The sequence below is a fragment of the Dermacentor silvarum genome, chromosome 8 (assembly GCF_013339745.2).
Source record: "Dermacentor silvarum isolate Dsil-2018 chromosome 8, BIME_Dsil_1.4, whole genome shotgun sequence".
Classification (NCBI taxonomy): domain Eukaryota; kingdom Metazoa; phylum Arthropoda; class Arachnida; order Ixodida; family Ixodidae; genus Dermacentor; species Dermacentor silvarum.
Genome location: NC_051161.1, coordinates 166,276,106 through 166,301,703, shown reverse-complemented (window position 1 = coordinate 166,301,703; position 25,598 = coordinate 166,276,106). Strand labels below are relative to the sequence as shown.

Below are 25,598 nucleotides of genomic sequence, written 5' to 3'. Positions count from 1 at the left end.
ACGCAAGGGAAACTAACCGCCGTGCGCGAGTGGCTGGCTATGGTAAAGGAGGCGTGACGTGTAAGCCAAAATACAACAGCGAAAAAGAAAAACTTCCACACACAGGGGGTCGCAAACCTTATATACCAAGCATCAAAGCGCAAAAAAATAGTGCGTATTTCAAACATACACACGGCATATTAAATGTGATTGAATTAGGCAACTTGGGGCATGATCCCGGCGCCATACATTTACGTCTTCGACGAGTTAACGGCTATTGGTTATAAAGATGTGCAGATGCGATACCGATAAAAAATCCTCATCAAGGCAAAACACTCGGAAGTGCACCGCGAGTAACACTATTTATGAACGCAAGTGTAGCCGAGTCTGAGCTCGTGTGATTCAATATGGCGGCGCCAGCGCGGTTGTCTCCACCCTGAACGGCGGCGCTGGCATCGAGGCACCCTAAAGCCCGTTTCACATGGTGCGATTTTTCCGTGCGTTTTTCGCAGCTGCGTTTTTCGCAGATGCGAAATTCGCAATCCCGTTTCACATGGATCCACGGCAGCTGCGTTTTTCGCATACTCGTAGCACAGGGTTTGCAAACTCGTATATTGTTCGGCATATGCTTTAGCAACTTTTTTGCTAAATTAACCACTCTGCAATGTTTCTAAACTATATATTTACACTACTGAAAGTATCATTACCATGTTTAATAATAAAAAAAGAAATAAGCAAAGTGATTCAGCTGTATTTAGCGGCATTCTGACTGGCACGAAGGTACGGGCAACATTGGCGAGTGCGCTTTTTGCGCGAGCGTATCGTCTGCTACGCGCCATTCGCGCCTGCAAGATCGTATCTAAATGGCGCCCGTCAATAAGAAGCTCCTGCTTCTTCAGAAAAAAAAACTTTACTTGCTGAAGAAGAAGGCACTCCTGCTACAACCAAACCCCCGTCGATGGTGGGTGAGGCCGAGCTGGCAGAACAGAAAGACGGAGTCCGAGTTCTACACAACGGTGAGCCGCATTCTTATTGAGTATTCTTCGTACAAGTGCGCAGGTGTAGTAATTGTGAAATCTTATTTCCTGCGCAGACCCTCTTTCTGATGACCCATGATCTGGAGGTGTTCCGAAAATATTATCGGATGACACCAGAGACATTCGAAAAACTGCATTCGTTGCTAGAAACAAGGATTTCAAAGCAGTGGGTTTTACGGGAGCCCGTGCCCTCACGATGCCGCCTTGCCATCACATTGAGGTAAGTTAACAGCTCTAAATGTGCGTACATGGTATTGTATTGAAAACAATTCTTGACCTGTGCTTCTGATATGCAAATACTAAAATGCTCTGCATCTTGCACGCTGTCTAGCGTGTGAACTCCTTTTTTTACAACTGGGGATTTTCGGAGTTTTGCGAAAAAGTAAACAATGTACATCTGCCATTGCCAGAGAACTAATAGCTACATGGCATTTTTGCTGCTAATTAGAAGATAAATAAATGTCTTTTTATTTCGCTGGAAGAAGGAAATGTTGCACAATGTTTTGGGAACTTCTCTCCACAAATTTGCCGAGCAATGCGTTTTCTATGTTTACTTTAGATACCTAGCATCGGGGATGCAAATTCAAGATGTTGCCATGGCATTTAAGGTAGGCATATCGACTACCAGTAACATTGTGAAGGAAGTATGTGCACTTCTGTGGGATGTCCTTCGACCCAAGTGTATGAAGGTAAGTTATCCTACAAATTTCTTAAATATGTAAGCTTGTTTAAGCAAGTTATGAGACATTCGTGGTGACCTACATGCATAAGTGTTATGCGAGTTATGAAACTTCATTTATTGAAGGTTTAACCAGAACTACTATCTTCTATGTTTAACCATTGCATTTTTTGTACGAGGGAAAACTGCAATATCTATGATTATTTACTACATTTTCAGTTCCCAGCAAACGTTGAGCAGTGGCAGGATATTGCCAAGGGCTTTGAGAGCAGGTGGGATTTCCCACACTGCATAGGTGATGTGGATGGGAAGCATGTCCAAATAGAAGCCCCTCCGCATTCGGGATCTCAATATTTTAATTATAAGGTAAGAGAGCGTTAGTTATGTATTATTCTTACAAGTACAAAGATTTAGTGAAACACTTCTCAATGAGATGTGATTCTGTGTCATTACAGGGCACCTACTCCATCGTTCTAATGGCTGTAGTGGACAGCCAGCTACGATTTGTCTGCATTGATGTGGGCGCATACGGATCGCAGAGTGATGGTGGTGTATTCAAGGCATCGAAGATTGGGAAACTTCTCAGCCAAGGTGCTTTAAACCTGCCTCCTCCTCAGCTGCTCCCACTGTCCACTGCCGTAGCCCCTTATGTCTTTGTCGGCGACGAGGCGTTCCAGTTGAGGCCTGACTTCCTGCGGCCGTACCCTGGCAGGTGCCTCGCAGAGGACCTGCGCCTCTTTAACTACCGCCTCAGCAGAGCAAGGTAACGCGTAACTTAAAATTTATTCGTAATAGGTTCTACTATAATGTTTGTCTTGAAAATTGCAGAAGATGTGCCGAGAATGCATTTGGGGTGCTGTCATCAAGGTTCAGGATTTTTCGTCGACCGATGAACCTTCTACCAGAAAATGCCAGAATGGTGACACTCGCAGCAAGTGCTCTGCACAATTTCCTTCGTGATGACGTGTCCTACATTCCAGAAAGATATGTGGACGAGGTAGACACCTTCGGCAACCTTGTGGAAGGGCAGTGGCGCCAGGAAGCTGAGGAGAATGCTTTCCTTAATCTGCAGCATCATGGTGCACACAATTACACAAAGTCTGCAGCCGAAACGCGGGATGTGTTTCGCAACTATTTTGTGCACGAAGGAGCTGTGCTGTGGCAACGTGAGCGCTGTGGCCTTCTACCATAGGTTTGCAATGACCTCTCGAAGGGCTCCTCAGTAGGACCCAATTAAATTTTTTGTTGTATACTACTAATTGGAAGGTGCCGGCTAGTAGGCGCTTTTTTGTTCAGATAACTCTACTTTTTTGTTCCATTTAATGTGTGAGACATAGCATACTATTTTGCAGCGAACATTGATTCTGCACACCTTCTTTGAAAATATATTACGCTTTCAGGATTTTCACATCTCGGTTGATTCCATTCTACACATGAATGTCTATATGTGGCTGCCAAAAAGTTTTTTGTTATGCCAAGCAAATGTGAAGTTGCAAATGCTGCCTTGACAGATACACACATTTGTTAATTGTTATGATAAATGTTACATTTTGTTACGTATTACAGAACACATTGTTTTGCCTAAATAGTCCTACACGAACTAATAATCTTCACTATTACTCTTCGAAAATGTTTTACGTTCTTAATGTCACACTTCAGTTAAAGGGACACTAATGCGATAAAATGAAGTTCAGCTGTGTTAACAAATTTGTCTGACGCAATGTAACCATATATGCATGTCACAATTGTTTGTTATGCGATGTTCATGTACCTGTAATTATATGTGCAGAAATACATATTCAGTACTTGTATATACGAATGCTGAATGAATGAATTTGATTGACTGATTCTTTATAGCTTTATCAAAGTATATTCGGTAGGAGGCGAAGGGAAAAGCCTGTGAAGGATGGTTTGAGGGAGTCCTTTGGCCCCCTACTGGCAAAGAAAGCAGCAGAGATGAAATAATGTTCTTTATGTTGTCATACACTTTGACAAAACCATCATAACAAATGCAACATTGTAATACGCTGTGACGAAACCATCATTCATCTTCTGGAATTCCTTGATACAGAAGCGCTGGTGGGTAAATGCCTCGGGCATAATGTGAGGCAACATGTATGAGCTCCATGTATAAGTGAGCTTTCATGTGCTCAGGCGTCGCAGCAACAAATGGCTCTATAGCCAACCTAAAGTGCGCACTTGGGCTCAATTCCTTGTACGCTGCAATTTGATTGCTCACTGTGTCGATCTGTTTGTCAATTTCTTTCAGCGCTTTTCTTCGACCCCCAGTCCTTTCTTTCGCACTCCTTTTGCGGCTTGAGCTGTCACTGCTCACCATGCTTGGACCTGGCGCCCTCTCTGAAATGCACTGATAAAGCTCATTCACAATCTCTGTTGGCTCTTGGGTCTGTTCTTCTGAGAGTGGAGCTGGCTCAACGAAGGCTATGTCTTCTTCGTTGTCGCTCACGTTGCTCACTGTTCTGCACAAAAAAGAAAACATAAAAAGAAACATTACCAAAGGGGCTCGCAACAAATCCTCCGTAAGTACTGGTTTATTACAAATATGCATGCCAAAAACAGTGTGAAGTGACACAGCTACAGAAGCTCTAACTGCTTTTTGACAAAAATAATGCCACGTTTTAAGCAGTCTGATTCGCAAAGAATTAATCACACTTCTCCGCCACTCAGCGCCATATGGCTGAGGGACTACCATTCATAAGGTGCTTTACAAGTGTACTGCTCTGACAGTGAAATATCAGTTAGAACTCTGCAAAAAGTTTACTTTATTTTGCTACCCCTATGGGTCCCTTTCATTCAGTTCTCCTTTTCTTTGGGCGGAACTTACACTGGCTTTGCTGCAAAGAAAACAAAGCAACAAGGGAAAATAAAGAAAGATAACAAGAACGAGATGCATAAATACAAGCAACTACAAGTACCATTCCCTTTTCATTTTACCCGTACGCGGGCTCCTTTCCAGCCTATCCGTCCGGTTACCGCCGTGCCACGGGGCAACAACGGTCAAAACCGGCGCCACCCGCGCAGAGCTTCGGGGGTGCAAAGGCTAGCTGTCAGCCTACACTGAACCATGTAATCAACACCGAACACATTTCACGAAGCTTACTGCCGCGTTGTGCCCAAGGTATTGAGGGCTTCAGAAAATACGTACACAGCTTCTTCCATGGTGTCATGTAGAAATGACATACTGCTGTAATACGGCCACTCTTTTTTTGTTCCATCTTGAGAAGCACTCCCGCTTCTTGATGCATCTTTCTTTTCTGTCTTCTTTTTTCGAAACGTGTCGCGGAGGCTACGCCAGCGGGTCTGCGCTTCGTCGGCTCTCACTGAAAATGGATAGACGAAAACATGCAGGTAGTCAAAAGCATATTCGCGTGAATATACAGACGTGCTTCACTTTTTTGAGGCAAGAATATCAACAACGTACAGCTGTACAAAACACTTACCATTTGGTTTCATTTCTTTCAGCAGTTGTGCAATTTCATCCCACAGACGATCACAAAGGTCGGAGTCGCGGTACTTCTCTAACCGCGTATTCCACAGAATTGGCCTCTTCTCGACTTCGGCAATAAGCTGCTCATTGAAAGCTGCCTTTGCCATTCTCGCGCGCGCGACACAAAAAGTACTTGTACACGACTAATCACTACAGCTCAGAAAAGGCTGCAGTGCTGATGCTGATTCGAGAGGGAAACCATCTGTGTGGTGGAGATCGTCTGCTGTGGATCGCGCCGTCCTGTTCCTCGCTGTTGATTGGATTGGATTGGATTATGAAAACATTTATTGAGCCTGCAGCGTCGCTTCCTCTAGCAGCAGCGGTGTACGCCCTGAGTTAGCTTCGCTTGGATGAAAAAACAAAAACAAAAAAAACAAACAACGTGCCCTGGAAGCCGCTTGTAAACATGGAGTTCAATGTTTGAAATGCGCGCCGCGCGATGACGTTTGAGCGAGCCGCCTCCTATTGGTCGTCTGAAAAAACGCAGATGCGTTTTTCGCAGAGAGGTTCAGCACGCCGAACATCGAAAAAACGCACGCACGAAGGGTCCGGCGGCCTATTTTCCGCAGCTGCGAATTCGCACGTGCGAATTCGCAGACAAAATCGCATCATGTGAAACGGGCTTAACGGGCCTGGAGCAGCAGCGGCGCGGCAGTTCACAGAAAAAAGTTGTCGCAGATTCACTTAACAGGCGAAGCATCAATTGCGATAGCAAATTTGTAGAGAGCTATACAGAGTAATGATATTAGCTTTATCAGCTGTATGAACTTGGACATGCAGCAGCACCGGCAACACGCAGAACTGTTGTCGACGCCGTCAGCGTTTTGCCCGCGTTCGCTCAAAATGCGTGCGGCGTTGGTGACTGTTGCCGGGGCCTCTGATATGAAAAGGCACTTGGTGCCGCAGCTAAACGTCGCCTCCCTTCCCTCCCTTCACAATATGTGTACATTAAACACAATTCGTATGTTATGCCAAAAGTGTGCTGCATTTGTACAAAACAAAAAGACGTGTTGCAACGATTCTGGATATGGGTAGAGTGCGCCGTCCGTTGTCCACGGCACAAAAAAACCCTTATTACTTAACCATGTTTTGACGGGTAAAACTTCGACATGTAGCTTAACAAAAAAATCCTTAATCGCTGTTTTTACAGGATATTTTGGAAGACGCTTAAAAACGTCAGACTCCAGCTGGTTTCCAAGTCGAGACCGATATAGTGGTGGTGGGAATAACATATCTATAGTGTTCCAGTACAGGCTCTTCCGTTTTACATTTTTAGGTACTCTTGAGAAAAACGTTGCTGAAAGAATCGAACCGCCTTCTCCACCACCCTGTAGAATTTTAGGGTGTGCACACGTGGGACGCTTTGGGCACCATCAATCCACTCACCCAAGTACCCACCGCCTAGTTGTTTGAAAGAATGACGTTTAATATGATTAGTTTGGTTTTTGAAAAAAATCACAGCATATCCACGGGGTGAATGATGATGAGTGGGCGAAGCTCCGGAGGGAATCATCGGATCTCCCGCTTAAGGGTACGCTAGCACAAACGCGTTAGAAACGTGCAGTACTCTCTAGTAAGGGGGAGCGGCCACAGCGTCTTACGCAGGCATTTACACATGCCGGAACATGCACCGCGTTTGCCGACGCCATCACATGACTGCTGAGAGAGTATACCCCCCGTATTCATAAACGCTCCTCGACTTGAACTTGACTTGCCACCGCCTTAGGCAGCGCCTTACGAGCCCCCCGCCTTAGGCAGGGGGGGGCTCGTCTTGCTCCGGCAGCGGCCGCGTGGGTGTCGTATATCGAAAGCGATCTGCGACGTGGAAAAAGGGTGCGCGCGCGAGCCTCCTCTTCAAAGCGATTTGCGACGTGAACAATGTTCAACTAGAGCCGGTTACTTCGTATGCGCCGTGTTTTCGACGTTTAGTTCTCTTTGAAGCGAGAGGCGGCACGAAGGTCAATATGCTCGCGGCTATAGCTGCGCCTCCTTACTCCAGCGTTCTGACAGCGAGTTTCCGCGGTCATCGAGCGAGATGCGTTCATGTTTACCTGTTCGCGCGTGACACCGTGCTTGTCTATTTAGTTAGTAGGCGAATGTGTACAAGTTTATACGGCCCGTTAAACTACTATCCTTGCTTCGTATAGCTCTCTACTAATTTGCTATCGCAATCGAAGCTTCGCCTTTCGGGCGAAACTGCCACATTTTCTTTAATACACCAGGGAATATGTATGGGCTGGAGCGCTGATGGCAGACATATCGAAATCATGACCGGCAAATTTTGCCATGACTTCCACTGAGTAAAGACGTTTAATGCCGTGTGATTCGCTACAGCTTCGCTGGTCATCCGCCTTCCGAGGGTGGAATGGCTCCTCATTTTCTTCCTGATTCCCTCTTAAACGTACACGTACAGGCTCCTTATATAAACTGACAGAGCGGAAGAGGGACTAGGCAAGTTAACACAGAGTAACAGACACGCACGCTCGCATACATGGAGAAAAAGCGAAGGTGCAATGATAGATACCGCTTTGTTCTCCCTTTTGTGTTTGTTTCGGCGTTAAGTGGTTGACTAAGTATACGGACAGTCAATCTCTCCCTCTGTTTCCCGATCTCTTGGCTCAGTCCGACTGAAGGGGAGCTTAGCGAGCATGGGCGGCAAGCATGCACACGTCTAATTTCAATGACAGAGAGATGGACAGAGCAGAGTTTGTGGTTGACGTCAATGTTTATGTCACCATGAATAAATTGAAACGAAAGCTTTAGTCGTGCTTGTTTTGCTCTACTTTGCAGTGTTAATAAACCAGCTCTCTTTAATAATTTAGTCAATGAATCCGTTAATTTGTATTTATTAAAACATAGCCTTAGTGCCTTCCTCTGCACCCCTTCCATTCTTGCAGTGAGTTATATTGTTTACGGAAACCAAACAATGTTGGCGTGCTTCAGCACTGTTCGAACAAGCATATTGTAGGCCAGCAAATTTTATCTGGGGCCGCAAGACGAAGGTGTCTTCTCAGAAAGAAGAGTCGGTTTAGTGCTCAGCATCTACATTGATTTCCACTTGAGGTTATTTTGTTAACATGACTTTCCCATCGGAGAGCGTATGTTAAAGTGACACCTAAATATTTACGCTGAAATGCACAAGTGAGAGTGTGTCATTGATAATGTAAGTAAACTCAGATATCTGTTTCTTTCTTACTGTTAGCGTTACAGATTTTTCGGCATTTAGAGTCATCTGTCACTCCTGACACCGAGAAAAGGCAGAATTTTGTATATGGTGATTATCACTGTGTATAATTTCGCGGTACGAAATACAATAGTCCGCGAATAGACGGATGTTACCATGTAATCGGGAAGGCAAATCTTTTATGTATATTAAAAATGAAGCTGGGTCCAAAACACTGCCTTGGCGCACTCCCGATGCAACAGGTGCTAAATTGGAAGCTTCGTTATTAATATACACGAATTGTGAGCGGTATAGATCGGCACAGTGACTCATGAGTGCACTCACTCACACTCGCACTCATTTCAAAGGGGTGAGTGCGATGATTGCCTGTGAATTTGAGTGTAAGTGAGTGCGAGTGCAAGCGAGTGCCAGTGAGTGTGAGTGCAGGTGAGTGCGAGTGAGTGCCAGTGAATTTGAGTGTAAGTGCATGCGAGTGCGAGCGAGTACCAGTGCGTGTGAGTGCAGGTGAGTGCGAGTGAGTGCCAGTGAGTGTGAGTGCAGGTGAGTGCGAGTTAGTGCCAGTGATTGTGAGTGCAGGTGAGGGCGAGTGCGAGTGAGTGCCAGCGAGTGTGAGTGCAGGTGAGTGCGAGTGCGAGTGAGTGCCAGTGAGCGTGAGTGCAGGTGAGTGCGAGTGAGTACCAGTGAGTGTGAGTGCAGGTGAGTGCGAGTGAGTGCCAGTGATTGTGAGTGCAGGTGAGGGCGAGTGCGAGTGAGTGCCAGCGAGTGTGAGTGCAGGTGAGTGCGAGTGCGAGTGAGTGCCAGTGAGCGTGAGTGCAGGTGAGTGCGAGTGAGTGCCAGTGAGTGTGAGTGCAGGTGAGTGCGAGTGAGTGCCATTGATTGTGAGTGCAGGTGAGGGCGAGTGCGAGTGAGTGCCAGCGAGTGTGAGTGCAGGTGAGTGCGAGTGCGAGTGAGTGCCAGTGAGCGTGAGTGCAGGTGAGTGCGAGTGAGTGCCAGTGAGCGTGAGTGCGAGTGAGTGCCAGTGATTGTGAGTGCAGGTGAGGGCGAGTGCGAGTGAGTGCCAGCGAGTGTGAGTGCAGGTGAGTGCGAGTGCGAGTGAGTGCCAGTGAGCGTGAGTGCAGGTGAGTGCGAGTGCGAGATGAGTGCCTGTGAGTGTGAGTAGAGATGAGTGCGAGTGCGAGTGAGTGTCTGTGAGTGTGAGTGGAGGTGAGTGCGAGTGAGCGCCAGTGAGTGTGAGTGGAAGTGATTGCTGTGAGTGTGAGTGGAGGTGAGTGTGAACGTGAGTGAGGTCGGGGCCTGGAAAAAATTATGGTGAGTGAGTGTGAGTGAGTGTTCTCCCACACTGCCGACCTATGGGCTTTAGGCGCGCAAGCCTTGCAGCGCCACGCTCGCAGTGTGGAGAACTAGAGGCCGGCTCGTTGGCGACCGGAAGGAGCAATCCGCCCTTTGCATTGAGCTGTGGCGCCACCTTGGCGGGCTCCGCGAGAAACAACATGTACGGCGTAGGGGCCCCGCGGGACGCAGAGGCACGCTGTAAGAAGCGAGCTGAAATGGGTTTGTGCATTTTTCAGTCGTTGTAATTGACGTTTTGTGTGAGTGCCTGCTTCTTGGACAGGATGCCTAGGCCGGCAATGACTCTGATGTGACTTAGAACCGCAATTCGTTGAAATATGATGACGAGATTTCGTGCAGCTACGCCGACAAAACCAGTCACCGTGCGATGTGCCTCTGAACGAATACATCGCACTGTAACGCGATTTACACACCGCCTACGCTTGTATTCCTGTTATTCATATTTATTCGTACTGAAGATGAGTTTAAACATGCTTCGGAAGTTGAAATGCACGAACGTGAGCACTCGCCAGACGCCCACATCAAGTTTAAGCTGGGGTCGATTCCGCTCAGGGGAGGTTAGCCGTATCGTATATAGCAGCCGAGTTCATGCATTTGCCACTGTTAGACCTGCACTGAACATACGCTAATAGGATGATAAAAACTGCTTTTATAGCTGATTCTTTACCACAGTGGCCGTAGCTCCTTGAAGGGGCCACACTGCGCCCAAAGTATTTATGCAACGCAAGAACGGCGCATTTGTTTACATCGGCACGCGTACGGCTACCGCTCGCTGTTCGCGTCAAGTACAGTAGAAACCATGCACCGCTCACAAGAAATAATGAGGAAATGTTCAAAGCATATATGAACACGTCTCATGCACATATCAGAAGCGATCGCACTGAGACGAGAAGGCATGAACGTCTCGGGCACATCGAAAACGGCGACAACGACCACCTAGCCTCCACTGGCACGCGAAAATGCCTATGCCCACCGTACTCGCGTTGCAACGATCGGTGTTGTTGCTTACGATGCAGTATCGAAAGGGCCATCACTTGTTGCCTGTTTAGCACAAGAGGCAAACTGTGTTTTCAGTAACTACTAAATCTGGCACCATAAAAATACACTCTCCGTAGTTGCACTTCGTTCATGGAAGCGCCGGCGACTGCAACTGACAGCCTTCGTTCAAGAACGGTGACTGTAGCGCGGTATTAGCACTGCGCTTTGTCGCCGCTTCCCACTCTCTGTGTGTGCATCGTACTATGCTAAGAGTTGTTCACTTCACGTCGGCAAGGTCAGGACCGAACTATATAAGCAGTTTCCTTCGTTGTATTTGCTTATCCTCTATTTCAGATCCACCGGTAGCGGACGAACTTGTAGGCTGTGTTAGGCCTAATGAAGCTGCCTGAACGAGGTCGACACCGCCTCAAACTTGATGTGGAGGGCTGTAAAGGGCTGGACCGCATATCGCGTCGTGCATATCACGTGCATATCAGCGTCGGAAGCACATTTCGACTCAACTTGAGCATCAATAAATACATACACGAGCGCATTTGCGGCGATATTCACGTTGTCGGTGCGATGTTCTCACTCGACGGCCGCTCGCACGGCGATCAGCACACCGGTTTTGTCGGCGACGTCGGCACGAAAGCTTATCACACTACGATCACTCGCTGTCATCGGTCGCGTCGTCGGTCACTTCTTCGTCATACTTGTATGACAATATAGGTCTCCCATTGGCACAGTATGACAACTATAGCCGGCGGAGCGTTGGCGCCGGCGTGAAGTCGACTTCTGACCGACATCGGTGTCGTGTCGGCATGTATTGTGATGAACCGAACGTCAACCGAATATCACCGGGAACAGCTGAAGATTATAACGAAACACAGCGCAAATACCGCGTCGTCGACCGGCACAGCGCCGACAATAAAGAGTTCGCGTCCTCGACGACTATGCTGCACGCATACGCGTGCGTCGTCAGGTGCGCGAACCACAGATGCCGTACAAAATTTTTTCAGCGCTCGCCGCTAGGGTACAGCGCATGCGCACTCGGGACATGCAAAAGACGGATTCTGCTCCGTAGATGTTCTCCCCCTCGCGCTATACCACAATCCAACACCTTGGTTCCATGAGCACCCACGGGCGGCGCTGCATGTACCAGCGGCCACGCGCTCCGAGTGTCTTATTTCAATCCGTGAGTACTGTACAGTATCTCTTGTACGTCTTAGAGTAACTGCATATATGAACTGCTGAGCGTTTTGTTTGTTCGCGTTATCGGAGAACCGATTCTGTAACAGATATGCTGAAATGTTGCGACCTGGAACTGCTAGAAACACGGCGAGAAAAACAACGAATGAAATTGTTTTTCCAGATAATCAGAAATCAAATAAAAATAAACAAAGAAACGTACATTCGTCCCCCTCTAAAACACAGTGTGCGTTTAAACCACAATGCCAGTATACAACCTTATAAAACACGCCTTGATGGTTTCCAACACTCGTTCTTTCCCTTATGTATTGACATATGGAATGGCCTTCCGGACTGCACTGTAACAGCGCAAAATGTTAGAGTTTTATTCACAACTAGAATTGTATTACAGGCAACGGGATACGTAAGAATTGAACATGCTTTCTGTTATTTTTTGCATATCTACAGTCCTTATACGTGTATACCTAGTTCATTTTCCCTGTAATTTGTGTTTCAAAGTGCTTTATGTTGTTGTATTGTCAGTGAATATATTTATATTTATGTTTTCTTTGGCAATTCCTCTCCTGTAATGGCCCTCAAGTGAGGGCTACAGTATTGCTAAATAAAATAAAAATATGCTCCGCTTGGGGAAGCAGAGTGGGGCATTTGATTGAACGCGCCCCTATTTGCCAAATCTGGTCACATGCGCAAAAAGCAGCCTTTTGAGGGAATGCGAACTTCACGGCTGCGGCTGCACCAAAGAGTTTCTATAGATGCCCACACGTGAAGTTTCACCCTAGACGCCAGCGCTTGTTCCTCCCCTGGCGGAGCAGTTCACCTCCCACGGGTGTACATTTCCGCAGTTTCCAGCGCTCGCGCAAGCCCGCGTTGCACGCGAAACACTGCAATGGCACCTCTTCGGAAGCGTGGTAATTACTGTTGTGTTGTTAACTGCCATAACAGCAATGTAAACACGAAAGGGTTGATGCCACCAGTAAAATTCTACCGATTCCCAACTAAATGGTACGAAAAAAGCAGACGACAGGCATGGATTACCTCAGTGCGCCGAACAAAGTACATAACTTATGGATTACCGCAGTGCGCCGAACAAAGTAAGTAAATAACTTTTTTCCCCCTTTCACCCGTCTTTTCCTTGGTGTGTTGCGTCTTTTCGTTGTATAAACAACTTTTGTTGCGTGCGCTAGCAGTGGTCGGAGTTCACGCGTGCCGAGAAACTGAATACGTGCACGATGCCTTGAACATGGCTAGAGTTCATTCCTGCATCACCACTGCACCATTCGGTCGAGCTACTAGGAGATACACGCCGCGTCTCGGTCGCGAAGGCATTGGTGAAGCAGGAACAATTACTAGTGCTTTTAACTTCTGTATCTTGACCACCGTTCAAGATTACTAGGCTATTTACGCTGCTGCCGCTATTCTACATATACTGTAGTGGACGTACTTGTTAAAGTTGTGTACGTATGTCGTGTTTGTTCTTTGCGGTGATATATTTTGTATATTTCCGCATAGTGCTCATGGGAGTCCGTGGCCGCTAACAAAGACAACACGGATTTGTAGCAGACATTTTGTGGGAAACTGCAAGAATGACAATAACCAGCACCCGTCGTATGTGCCGACCATTTTTCCGGCGGCGTACAAGAAACGGACACCTGACCCAGAAGTGGCACAGAGGTATCATGGCCAGTGGAGCACAGGTTTCAATGCGCGTTTTAAATCATTTGGCCTCCGTGCGCTGCAAGAATTTGTACCGCGCGCGTCCTTGATAGTTAAGTAAGGCAAAAAAATAGAAATTGTGCAGTACTGACCTCAGCCTGCATAGTCGCTGGATTTCAGCGAGTACGGTCGTTAAAACAAAATCAAGACAGTCCACGCTACTAGACTGCAAACCAGAAGATGTCCTAATGCAATTTTTGCCTCGGTGCACAAGAACAATAGTGCCTAAAAACCTGGGCCGTGCAGTAATCTAGACAGGAAATTTTCTCGAGGATAGAATGCCCAGTCTTTATAGCTTTATAGCTAATGCCTTCATATGGTATGTCACATCACCATGCATGTTAAATTAACTTGCCTGAACTCGCACAAAATGTGGTGATAGGCATCATTTCTCACCACTACAACAAAGTTTTCACCCGTCATGCAGTCACCACTTGCGACTCTTATCGAAGCACAGATGTCTGTAAGAATATTTTATCTCATGACATGCCATTGTTAATGCAGCAACACTAATGCATGGGCTTGCTACACTGATCAATGACGTGGGCCATATATGCGAGTTCCTAGGCCCATGAAAAATAGCCACTTATAAGCAACTTTATTTTCTTAAATTTATCATTACAACTATGCAATTAATAAATATGGCCTGAAAGTGCAGCTTACTGCTAAAGAGCCTACCTACTCATGTTTGTGCTGATTGTGTGAAGTCAAGAGCAGCGGCAAGTACACGTGCTAAATATCTGTAGCCTGTGAGCTAACTTGTCAAAACGCCCACCTGTAGAAGCATCCATCTGGGGAAGAGGGACAGGAGAGGACCTGTACCACGGAACGCCGAGTTACCTCTGCCGCTTCATCCCTAGAAGTATCCTTCTCTACTCTCTCTCCCCCAACAAAGATGGGCTGTTAAGAGCAAGGGGATGGAAAGAACAGCACACATTTTTTGTCAAGGGATGTTTGCCGCTGAAACTTTGTCACTGGCTAAGGGTTGCTCTGTTGTAGCAATTTTGTTCTCTTTATCTACCTAATCCTACGCTTGGCTTTTACTGTACATTTGCTTGCTATATGCCGTCTAAAACATGGCAGTATGTATAAATAAGATGGAAGTCAAGGCTGCATGCTTTATCAGTCTAGATTTGCATGAAATCCTGTAAATGTAAGCGTCATGTACAATTACAGGAAATTTAATGGAAAAAGTTTACTAAGTTGAATATAACAACATAACTGGTAACATTTACATAACATGAGACAACACAGATTGACTAATAAAGCTTGTTGCTGGGCTAGTCGGTTCATGTTATACCTTAGACCATATCCTATCCACAGAGTGATGCATAGAGTGATAAAGCTATTTTGAAACACAGATCGTGTTCAGAAAGTCAGAAATATCTTCATTGCTGCTAGTCAATCTGTTGTACCTTAGACTATATGGTCGCTTAGCGCAAATAATGAAGGAGCGACGGGGTCAAGGGGAGCGCCAACTTTCGACTGTTTATTCATTTCTTGTTTCACCTAATATATATGCACAGACCTGCTCAGCATAAAGAAAAAAACATCATACGGGCATCGTGCAATTCACAACCATTTATCAAAAAATCTTTTTCCGCTTGCAAGAGAGAAACTGACGTATCACTGATACATGATGGCCCACGTGCCTTAATATGAAAGGCTTCTAACACCTCACGTGCCGTGGCGTCCATGCACTCTAAAAACAGTTGCACCATTTGGGACGTATTTTTGCCACAGAACAATAATCGTCATCTGACTTGCGTGGCTTTCCTTTCTTTAACGCTGTGCGCCCGGCACTTCTTGGTCACGAACGACTTATCGTTATCAGCGTGACACAGCGTTCTCGACAGGAAAGTAGCAAGTGCAGAGTTTTCAAGATAGGAAACGCAAGCAAGACAGATGACGATTATTGTTCTGTGGCAAAAATGCACCCCAAAGGGTGCAACTGTTTTTAGAGTGTGCTTTGACGCAGAATCCGCGCCTTACGCAGACATGGCTCGCAATCATGTGAATTGAAGTGGGACGGCAAATGTGCTCCATCTTTACCTTTTAAAGAAAGGTCGTCTTCCCTCCCACTGTTGTTAACGCACCTTCACGTCTGACGTATCAAAACAAAGAAGTCAAACCACAAGAAATGGGAATCTCATAAACGACTCCTGTGGCACATTTCAAAAGTACTGAAAGTTGGGCGAGTTGGTATCTATTCATCTTGTAATTGCAGCGCGCACACGAGAAACGAGGTCTGTCACTTTCACCTTTTTCTCCTCGTTTCTCGTGTGCGCGCTGTAGTTACAAGATGAATAGGCACATTTCATATGCGGCATGACGTGCTCATTATCGCAGACACGTTTTTTGCTCCCATCAGACAGTATGCGCAGGCATAGCTGAGTGAGCTTGCGTGGCGCAGAGAAAACAATTGGCACCCCGTGCCTGTTTGCAACCTTCTTCAGGTTGTGAGCAACTCGGTGCATATAGGGTATGACGACTGGTCTAACGGTACTCTGCGCTTGCTGCACCCTTGTGCTTTGTTTATCGCGCTTCAATTTCGGAAGCAGCGACCGAGACGGCGACAAGTAGCGTGCGGGGGAGCCCAGCCAAAGACTGGCGATCCAGTTGGTTTTGAAAGCTCCTCTGCAAAGCGTGAAAGCATGACCGTATAAAAGCAGACTCAAGGCAGTGTTTAGCAATGGCCTTGTTAACAGTTTTTCAATGCGCTGTATCATAAGGCAGCAATTCCTTAGTGGTATGAGGCGAGTAAAGCCAACAGGCATGACCCTTCTGCAAAGTGATGCTAAGATCGAAAAACTGTAAAGAATTGTGAACAGGCAATTAGTGAGTCAAAACCGAACCCTTCCCGAGACGGCAAAAGGCCGCTAAAATGTCATCGATAATTGGCTGATATGAGGCAGTCATTTTAGGTTTTAAACCAACTAAAAATTGTCAACGTACCTAAAAACTTTCAATACCCCCCGTCCCCTTGATAAAATGTTTGTGCGCAGTGCGGTCAATACTTCATAAAAACAAATTGCAAAGCACTGGAGCGACACATGAGCCTATGCATATGCCTTGTCGTTGTACATAAAAATCCCCATTAAAATTGATGAAGGTGATCTGTAGATAAAACTCCAACACAAATTATCTTTAGAAGGTAAACACGGAGCATATTTGGAGTTTACATTATTGCGAGCCACGTCTGGATAAAGTGCGGATTCAGGGTAAAAGCAAGGAGGCCACGGCACTAAGTTCGAGGCCTTTCATATTAAGGCACGTGGGCCATCATTTATCAGTGATACGTCAGTTTCTTTCTTGCAAGCGGAAAAAGATTTTTTGATAAATTGTTGTGATTTGAACGATGCGCGTTAGATGTTTTTTCTGTATGCTGAGCATGTCTGTGCATAGATAATAAGTGAAACAAGAAATGAATAAACAGTCGAAAGTTGGCGCTCCCATTGACCTCGTCCCTCCTTTATTATTTGCGCTAAGCGACCATATGGTCAAAGGCATAATAGATTGACTCGCAGCTATGAAGACATTTCTGAACATGATATGTTCTTCAAAATAGCGATATCACTCTGTGGATAGGCTGGAAAGGTTACATTGTTCTTAAAAAAGTTTCTTTTTTTAAATTTGCTTATTAGGGCAGTTCTGTTGCTTTTGTAGGTCACTGGGACTGATGAAAGCTGGAAGAGGAAGTGTGAATTCTTTGGATTTGAGACACTTGGAGGCTGCTTTGCGAGATATATGCGGAGTCACCATACATGTCTTTAGTCTTTTGCTCAATCTTCTGCCACAGCCCAGCTGCCGAAGCACAGAGATGACCCGTGAAGACAAGCTTTGTCTTTTCTTGGCCAAGCTTTAGCGTGGGATAAGCTTCAGTGCTTTAGCTGTGATTTTCGGAGTGGCTGCATGAACTGCATCAAGTTCATTTATAAAAAAACACTCGACATACTTAGCGCAGCCTTGAAGGAATGGATATTTGCGCCACCAAGGGCTATCATAAGCTGCGCATGCCACAGCCATAAAAAGATAATTATCCAGATTGTACATTTATTATAGACTGCGCCGAAGTTCCAACTGAAATCTCATCAAAGCGCGACTGCCAACACATACTGTACTCTAATTACAAGGGAGGCTATACATTGAAGATCCTTGTTGCTATAATTCCAAACGGAATGATAGCCTTCATGTCAAGAGTATATGGTGGGCGGCAGACTGATTCCTTTATTACCCAGGACTCTGGTTTTCTGAACCTTGTACAAGAAGGCGGCATTATCTTGAGCGGTAAAGGTTTTCCGAGTATCCGGACAGATGTGAAGGACAAAGGTGGTGTCATTTTGATGCCTCCCTTTAACTCAGGAGGTGGCCAACTTTCTCAAGAAGACATGGATGCAACATATAAAATTGCATCTGTGAGTATCCATGTCGAGCGGGTTATTCGCACACTGAAAGTGTACAGGATCCTGCTCAACGCTGTGCCCTTGACTTTGGTGCCACACATGGACAAAGTGTTTTCGGTATGTGCTGCCTTGGTCAACATGCAGCCACCGATAATTCCAAAAAAGAATGAGTGCATTGTTTGTAATACTTTCCAAGTGAGTTTTGCATGCAAAGGGAATTTAACGCATAAATCAAGATTACCAGTTTTATGTCTTGCACACATGCTAGTGGAGTCATCATCATAATTAGCCTATATTTATGTCCACTGCAGGACGCAGGCCTCTCCATGATCTCCAATTACCCATGTCTTGCGCTAGCTGATTCCAACTTGAACCTGCAAATTTCCTACCTTCTTCGCCCCACCTAATTTTCTGCCGTCCTCGACTGCGGTTTCCTTCTCTTGGTAGCTATTCTGTAACTCTAATGCTCCACCGGTTATCCATCCTACGCATTACATGGCCAGCCCAGCTCCATTTTTTCCTAGTCGAGTATACAGTTACGAATGTGGCATCGTGATGCATCGGCACATTTCCGTGTCTAAATTTTCAACGAGATCTCATGTATTTTATTCATCTGTGAAGCGTTTTTAGTTGTCTGCTGGGTGCACAACATGATTGAGTTAGGCTGTTGTGCCCTGCAATATTACTTTGTATCTATTACTTTTACTTACTTTTGATTTATACTTACTTTTGATTTAAATATTTATATATTCATATATTACTTTGTATCAATTGTATACTCAATTGTTTTTGTTTGCATATACATGGCTTGTGCCTTCAATAAAGATTTCATTTGCCAGTGCAGTCACCCTGTCCTTCTCTAACCGTTGCCAGATATTGTACCTCGAACCCTGAGGTCGACATTGAACAAAACTAGCCAGCTTGTCATCTGCTATCCTTTTAACCCTCTTCAAAATCACAGTTTGTGTTTCTTGATGTATTGTGTTTCAGGTATCGGCAAGTTTCTGGAATAGACAAACATTGGGATTATTGGGTCTATGTCTTTAATTTGTCATAGGAAAGAATGTTTTATGAAATGCTGTAACCTGTAGAATTCCAAGCACAGTGTATTCTTGTAATGCTAAATATCTGTAGTAATGTGATTTTTAAGACAAAAGCTAATGTTTATGTGACTTGATTAAAAAAAGTATGCCCCGCGCAGGTAGCAAATGTAAACTGGCATCCCCAACAACATATTTGCACTAAACATACTGCATGTAAGCATGGTATGTTGCCCAACATCAGAAATTCATGACACCAAATTTTTATTGATTTCACATATTTCAAACTAAACGCGTAAAGGTAAATACATTCAGAAATATTAAATTTGCATTGAAACATAGCATACAAAAGCAACTGCCCTGTCCAAAAGAGTAATAAAATATTGGATATAGACTAGATACATAGTAAAATCAAACGGGCACTGTACTTTCATTTTCAAAGCTTTGGCATATCTGTGCCCACTGAACAGGTAGTAACATACGCATAAACACATATTATTCGAGTTTGATACCTCGATGGACCAACTTTAAAAATATCACAAATGATAAAATAGATAACTGCACATGTTTTCTCCTGCCACGTGAGGCCACTAAACATTGCACGTAACCTAGACACAGTAACACATGTTGGAGACACTGTATTCATATCTTCAAAGCTGTGGCATAGCCACGCCATCTCAACCGCTATTAATGTAGACCTAAGTACTATGTGGCAGTACACCTTATAAACATCAGAAATTATAAAATAAATACTAAAGTTTTCTACAGGACAGTGTGACACAACTATATTGCATGTAGACTAGACCCACACATCTTTATGAAGGCACTGTATTCACATTTTCAAAACTCGGGCATGTCCCATGGCAACTCGTAGGTAGTGACAGTAAACACGCTCTCCCATTTCGTCTACCAGCATGCAAAAGTAAGCAAAAAAACATCACACATGGCATAAATAAATAAAGGGATCCTTCATCCAGAATTGCGTGGCACTAAAATATTGCTTGTAGACTACTTTACAACACACATACAAATTAAAATAAAAGCACTACATCTTCAAAGCTCTGACAATAAATGACTGTACTTTAGAACATTCCAACTTTTAAAGTGCACATACTCCTAAGAATTTTTTAAAGCGAACTGAGAATATTACATTGTGAGAACAAACATTTTGTGGACATGATGCCAGCAATACTTCAGATAATACGTCTTTAAAATTGGGGACCTAAAAAGGAAAACTCACGCAATGGAAACAGTTAAAATAATATTAAAACAGAGCAGGTACAAAGAACTTGAATAAAAATACTCCATTTTAGGGATGAACTCCCACAAAAACGCTTCATCCCTCTTTACAGCAGCTATTATACACTGCCCAGTCAAAAAATCCGTCAAAGCGTTCTTGTCGGAACGACAGCATTCTTGTCGGCAACGACAAGATTCTTGTTTGCAACGACAGAATTCCTGTTTGCTGCCTTCCGACACCGACAGCAATGCTGTTTGCAACGACAGCATGTCTGTTTGCAGCCTTACGACACCGACAGCAATGCTGTCTGCAACGACATAATTCCTGTTAGCTGATTTCCGACACCGACAGCAATGATGTTTGCAACGACAGCATGCCTGTTTGCTGCCTTCGGACACCGACAGCAATGCTGTTTTGAAAGACAGCAAGCCTGTTTGCTGCCTTACAACACCGACAGCAATGCTGTTTGCAACGACAGCATGTCTGTTTGCAGCCTTCCGACACCGACAGCAATGCTGTCTGCAACGACATAATTCCTGTTAGCTGACTTCCGACACCGACAGCAATGATGTTTGCAACGACAGCATGCCTGTTTGCTGCCTTCCGACACCGACAGCAATGCTGTTTTCAACGACAACATTCCTGTTTGCTGCCTTCCGACACCGACAGCAATGCTGTTTGCAACGACAGCAAGCCTGTTGGCTGCTATACAACACCGACAGCAATGCTGTGTGCACGATTGACTAGCAGATCGACACTAACGACGGAGCGCCAATATGGCGCCCGCGATTAGATGGGCACTGCGAAAAATGCGTCGCGGCGTCGACGCATGTTAGCTAATGCACGCATTTATGAAGGCACGAGGCGACAACAAACCACAGGTATTCGATAAAGTGTATCTTCACGAAAGATCGATGCAAGTAGATTGGTATGATGAGCCATCAATGAAGTAGGAAAGACGTCGCGATGAGTTGCCAAAGAAGCCCTCTCTTCTGCATGGCTCCGGCATTATTTGTAAACGCTGAAAACAGTCGTCCACGCGTGTCAGCTGCGTGAAGGGAAGAGCGAGTCTACGGGTGCATGCGCACATGACCAAAGTTGCCTTCTCAGTTGGCCTGCATGCCGGCGTATTTCTGAAGCTGAGCGCGGCAACAATATGTGAGCACCGGTAGAGATTATATAGACAGTTTTAGAAGATCGCTGTTTACGCTCCGCGCCGCTCAGATTTCGATCATGCTCCGAGTTACTGCAGGGAACTGCGTATATTTCGCATTTGATAAGCGCGTACGTCTTGCCGAGACGCGAGCGACGCGCTATCAACTCGGCTGCAAAACGACGAAGAGGCCAAGTAGACACCGCTATCACGCTCCGCTCAGTCAGCTTTGTAGCGGAGCGAGGGATGCGGTCTTCGTTCCGCTGCCGGTATGAGCGTCGTGCGCAAGCGCAATTATATCGTCCCCGCTAAGCGGTTCTGTGGCATTTGCTAGCATATGCCGGTCTGAGCGCGGCGGACAGCAAGCGCTCAGCTAAAACAGCTGATCGTAAGCGCGCTCGATGTTATCGGAAGCGTATCAATGTTTCGTTCGGTGCAAGTCGATCATCGCAGGGAGATTGTATTATGCTTAACTTTGACTTCGTGCGTAGCTGTCGTGCCCGGTCTGCGTGTACGGTGGCAGCGCATTCAAGCTATTTTACACATATCTTTTTTGTGTATGGATATTCCCCCTCTTGTAAGAATGAATACAAAGTTAATTTCATTTTTTATCATACAATAAATCAATCACTTTATTGTTGTATCATAGGTTAATTACACCAGGGTCTCAATGTACAAGACTGCAACACGTAGAAGCAGCTGTAGAAAGCATCACACAACACTGCCCAAATGTTCCCTGCTGGAACAGCATAGATGTATGCCATACATGTTACTAGTTCATTACAGACATGAAAAAGTTTGACCACATTGCACAAAAGCAAATGCATAGGAAAAAAGTGCTTGTACAATGACAGTCACTTTCTAGCACTGTGCACAATAGCCACCAAGTGAAGCACAGTGCTAAGACTTGCATGACTTAGTATTACAACCACACATACTTGCAGTAAAAGTTCTCTTTGTGCTAGTGTGCAAGATACAGTTGACAGCACCATGAAAAAACACACCAAAAATTGCGTAGTATACAGGAAGCGAACATTAAAATAACTAACAGAAGTGAATTTGGATCGCTGCTACAGTCCCCTTTCTAACACTACAAACGCTTCTAATTGGAGTCAACCCTCTTGGTTTTCTGCCATGCATGTTCTAAGCAAGTTGATGCTTACAAATGCATGTTACAAAAATGAAGCAGTACTACTTTCTTAATATTTATTTTTTAATATTCTCCCTCACTGTCATTTACACAGCATCCAGTCATGGCCTATTAAACTTTTATACCACAACAGCAGCAAAACTGACAAAAGGCATCTTGAATTCTTTTTTTCAAGCAGCTGCTTTTGTCCACCAATGCAACAAAGCTATGCTGTCTTTGCCAAGGCTGAGAGCACAAGTGGCACGTGGTCAGCAACCAATGAGTAGAACAACCAGTAGACATAAAGCAAGAGCTAAGGCAACTTAACCCTTTCACACCGCGGTCAAACGCCAGCTGCACATTCAGCCCAAAGCAAGAACAAAACCTATACAAACTGCCACAGGGACACAGTGTAGAGAGCACTCACCGTCGGAAAAGCAGTTTTCTGTTGAAACTTCGGAGGGAACCCTATCTGGACGGAGGGAACAGTTTTGAGAAAGCTATGGCACATATTACGGCTCATTAAAGGTCCTAACAGGTTAGTATGACAACATTCCGATCACATCAAGCCCAGCACTTTGAGACACAACATAGAAGATTGAGCGATATAGGATAACAGCTGTACGCTAACCATGAGCAGCGTGTCACTCCCATGTACATTTGGGATACGAGCAGATAACCCCACGTCATTGGAAGCCGCTCAGGCACACTGGAGCCTCTCAGGAAGCTGGAACACCAGTGACCGAGCTAGACATCGGTACTGTCCCTTACCCTGCAATTGTGGATACAGAGCGGAACACGACTGCAGCGTCATGACCACAGTGGGAAAATGACGCCCTCGAAATCACTACGGTGACTCCATCCGAGAAGGGAGGGAAGTGTGTACAAGCAATGCACCACGCTCCTCAGTTGGAGGAAGCTTCACCAGTGCAGCAGAAACGGGAAGCGACCCCAGCCCGAGTCAAGTTCGAAGAATCCCGTGAGGATCTGTGAAGTGTCAAATCCTTGAAAACCGCCAACTGATGCTTCAACTGTGGAACAGATGTATCTCTCTTAAGCGCCACTAAATACTATCATTCACAAACACCTGATGTTCCGCAATGTCAGTGCATACTGGATTTCAAGACAACTGGCAGTCTTTGATTGGAACAGTAGACTGCAAACTAGCATAAAGCTTGAAGAATGTTGTGGCAGGAAAGGTTTTGTGACAGGTTTATTTGCCAGGTCATCACCTATGACAAGATGTGGGTGAATCATTTATAAAAGTTACACTTGCCTAAACAATGAACACATATGGAAGCTTCCCAACACAAGTTTCGAGCAACTAAGTCGGCAGGTGAACTCATGGTCATGGGTTTTTTTGCGCGGATAGATGTAGCATCATTTTGATTTCCTCCCTAGTAGTGAGACTAGCTGAGCAAGTACACGAGTAGTGAGCAAGTACAGCTGTGAGGTTCTCCAATGTGTAGACAGTGCACTTAGGAAGAAACGGCCCTGCTTAAATACCATGGGGGTTCTCTTCATCCAGGAAAATATGTGTGCACATACAGTGCACCACACAATGGGCACTTTACAAATAATCTTGGATGAGAGGTGTTGCCGCATCTGCTATAAAAGCCCAACTTCACTCCAAGACTAATTTCTTTGGGCCACTAGGATAATGAAGTACAGTAGGCTGTCCATGCATGGCTGCAACATAAAAGAAATCTTTCTACGCTGCTGGCATCCTTGTACTGCCAAAATGAAAAGGGATTACCTCGAAAAATGAGATCACTTCCATGCATGTAAAGATGTTTCATAATCCTAAAAAATAAAAAGTCCAAGCATGACTTGAGCACCTCTCATGCGCTCACCAAGAGAATTAGATCAACTGATGCATTAGTCTTCGTGACTTGATGAATGAGTTTGAGCTTCAGTCCACTGCAACACTTTTGGTGATAGCCATGGACTTCGCTCTGACATAAAGCAGTTGCCCCAAAAAGATGGATCATAATTTTTCAGTTACAAGCCTATATATTGAAGAAAGTACATACGGTTAAATTATAGCAGCCTGCTACAGTTCGACGGATGACACAATTCGGAATTCCTAAATACAACTACTCTACCTTAATATTGACTCAATAACTCACTTTCCAGAGTCAATTGTACCTGCAATCTTGAAATATGAAATAAACATTCAAATTCCGATTAGTTCTTTTCCACCTTATTAAGTAACTCACACAAATATGATACGTTGCCAACATTTAAGAAAACACACTGCAATGTTATATCGCCAACACAATACAAGACGTGGTTCTCAGATGGAGGCGGATGACGGCGGCACATCAAATGCACCGGGTGCAGTGAGCAGCTGCTGGCAGTGAAAGTACATAGTGCCGGAAACGCCATATACATGGCTAAGATATAACAGTACATGCCATCGGACATTTTCACATAGGAAGAGCATGTTTTTCTTGGAACAGAGTACTCAGAACTGTGAAGACAATCGGGCCAACCTGGCACCTCAAATACTTGCACATTTGTGGGAGGGTACCAAATCATGATACGAAAAGCCTTTTCACATTATGTGGAATATCATGAATTGGTCGTGCTTGTCCAAGAGCACATGTTTGAAAGCACCTCTTATACGTGGGCTCCAGCTCTTTCTTTGCAGACAACAGACAAGACGAAACTTCCAATTGTGCTGAAGCAGTCCGGTGGGCCTGATGCATGATGCACCATTCAGCAATTTGAACAGGCACATGCTTGGCAGCTGTTACAAGCTGGAGTGCCTTACCAATGCCATCTTCAAATGGAAATGTTGAGGTACCCCAAAGAGGGATAAAACATCTGTGCGCACTTTGAAAGAAGCAACAACTAATGCATGTTAAATGTCATTGCACTTTCTTCGTGCAGCTTTGCAGTGTGCTGAACAAATGCTAAGAGCAACTTTTCAGTGGCACAGATTTGAGCTTCTGTGACAATATCTTTTAACAAAAAAAGACTGCTTGTGTAAG

General features: G+C 45.1%; 1 protein-coding gene and 1 pseudogene across 1 annotated transcript; both read left to right on the top strand.

Moving 5' to 3' along the window:
• The first annotated feature begins 450 nt into the window (after positions 1 to 450).
• On the top strand, positions 451 to 2,887 carry LOC119462559 (uncharacterized). Its single transcript, XM_049673040.1, has 6 exons — positions 451 to 995; positions 1,073 to 1,236; positions 1,576 to 1,705; positions 1,915 to 2,061; positions 2,151 to 2,458; positions 2,524 to 2,887. Exons 1-6 carry the CDS (start codon positions 843 to 845, stop codon positions 2,885 to 2,887), a joined length of 1,266 nt encoding a protein of 421 aa, XP_049528997.1. The 5' UTR covers positions 451 to 842.
• An 11,826-nt stretch (positions 2,888 to 14,713) lies between these two features.
• LOC125947766 (uncharacterized) lies at positions 14,714 to 25,315 on the top strand (annotated as a pseudogene).
• Positions 25,316 to 25,598: the final 283 nt, after the last annotated feature.

Excerpts from the sequence above, each read along its gene's own strand:
- LOC119462559 (XM_049673040.1), top strand. The coding sequence starts at position 843 with ATGGCGCCCGTCAATAAGAAGCTCCTGCTTCTTCAGAAAAAAAAACTT. Across the intron at positions 1,237-1,575 it reads CGCCTTGCCATCACATTGAG|ATACCTAGCATCGGGGATGC; the intron begins GTAAGTTAACAG and ends TGTTTACTTTAG. Across the intron at positions 2,062-2,150 it reads CTCAATATTTTAATTATAAG|GGCACCTACTCCATCGTTCT; the intron begins GTAAGAGAGCGT and ends GTGTCATTACAG.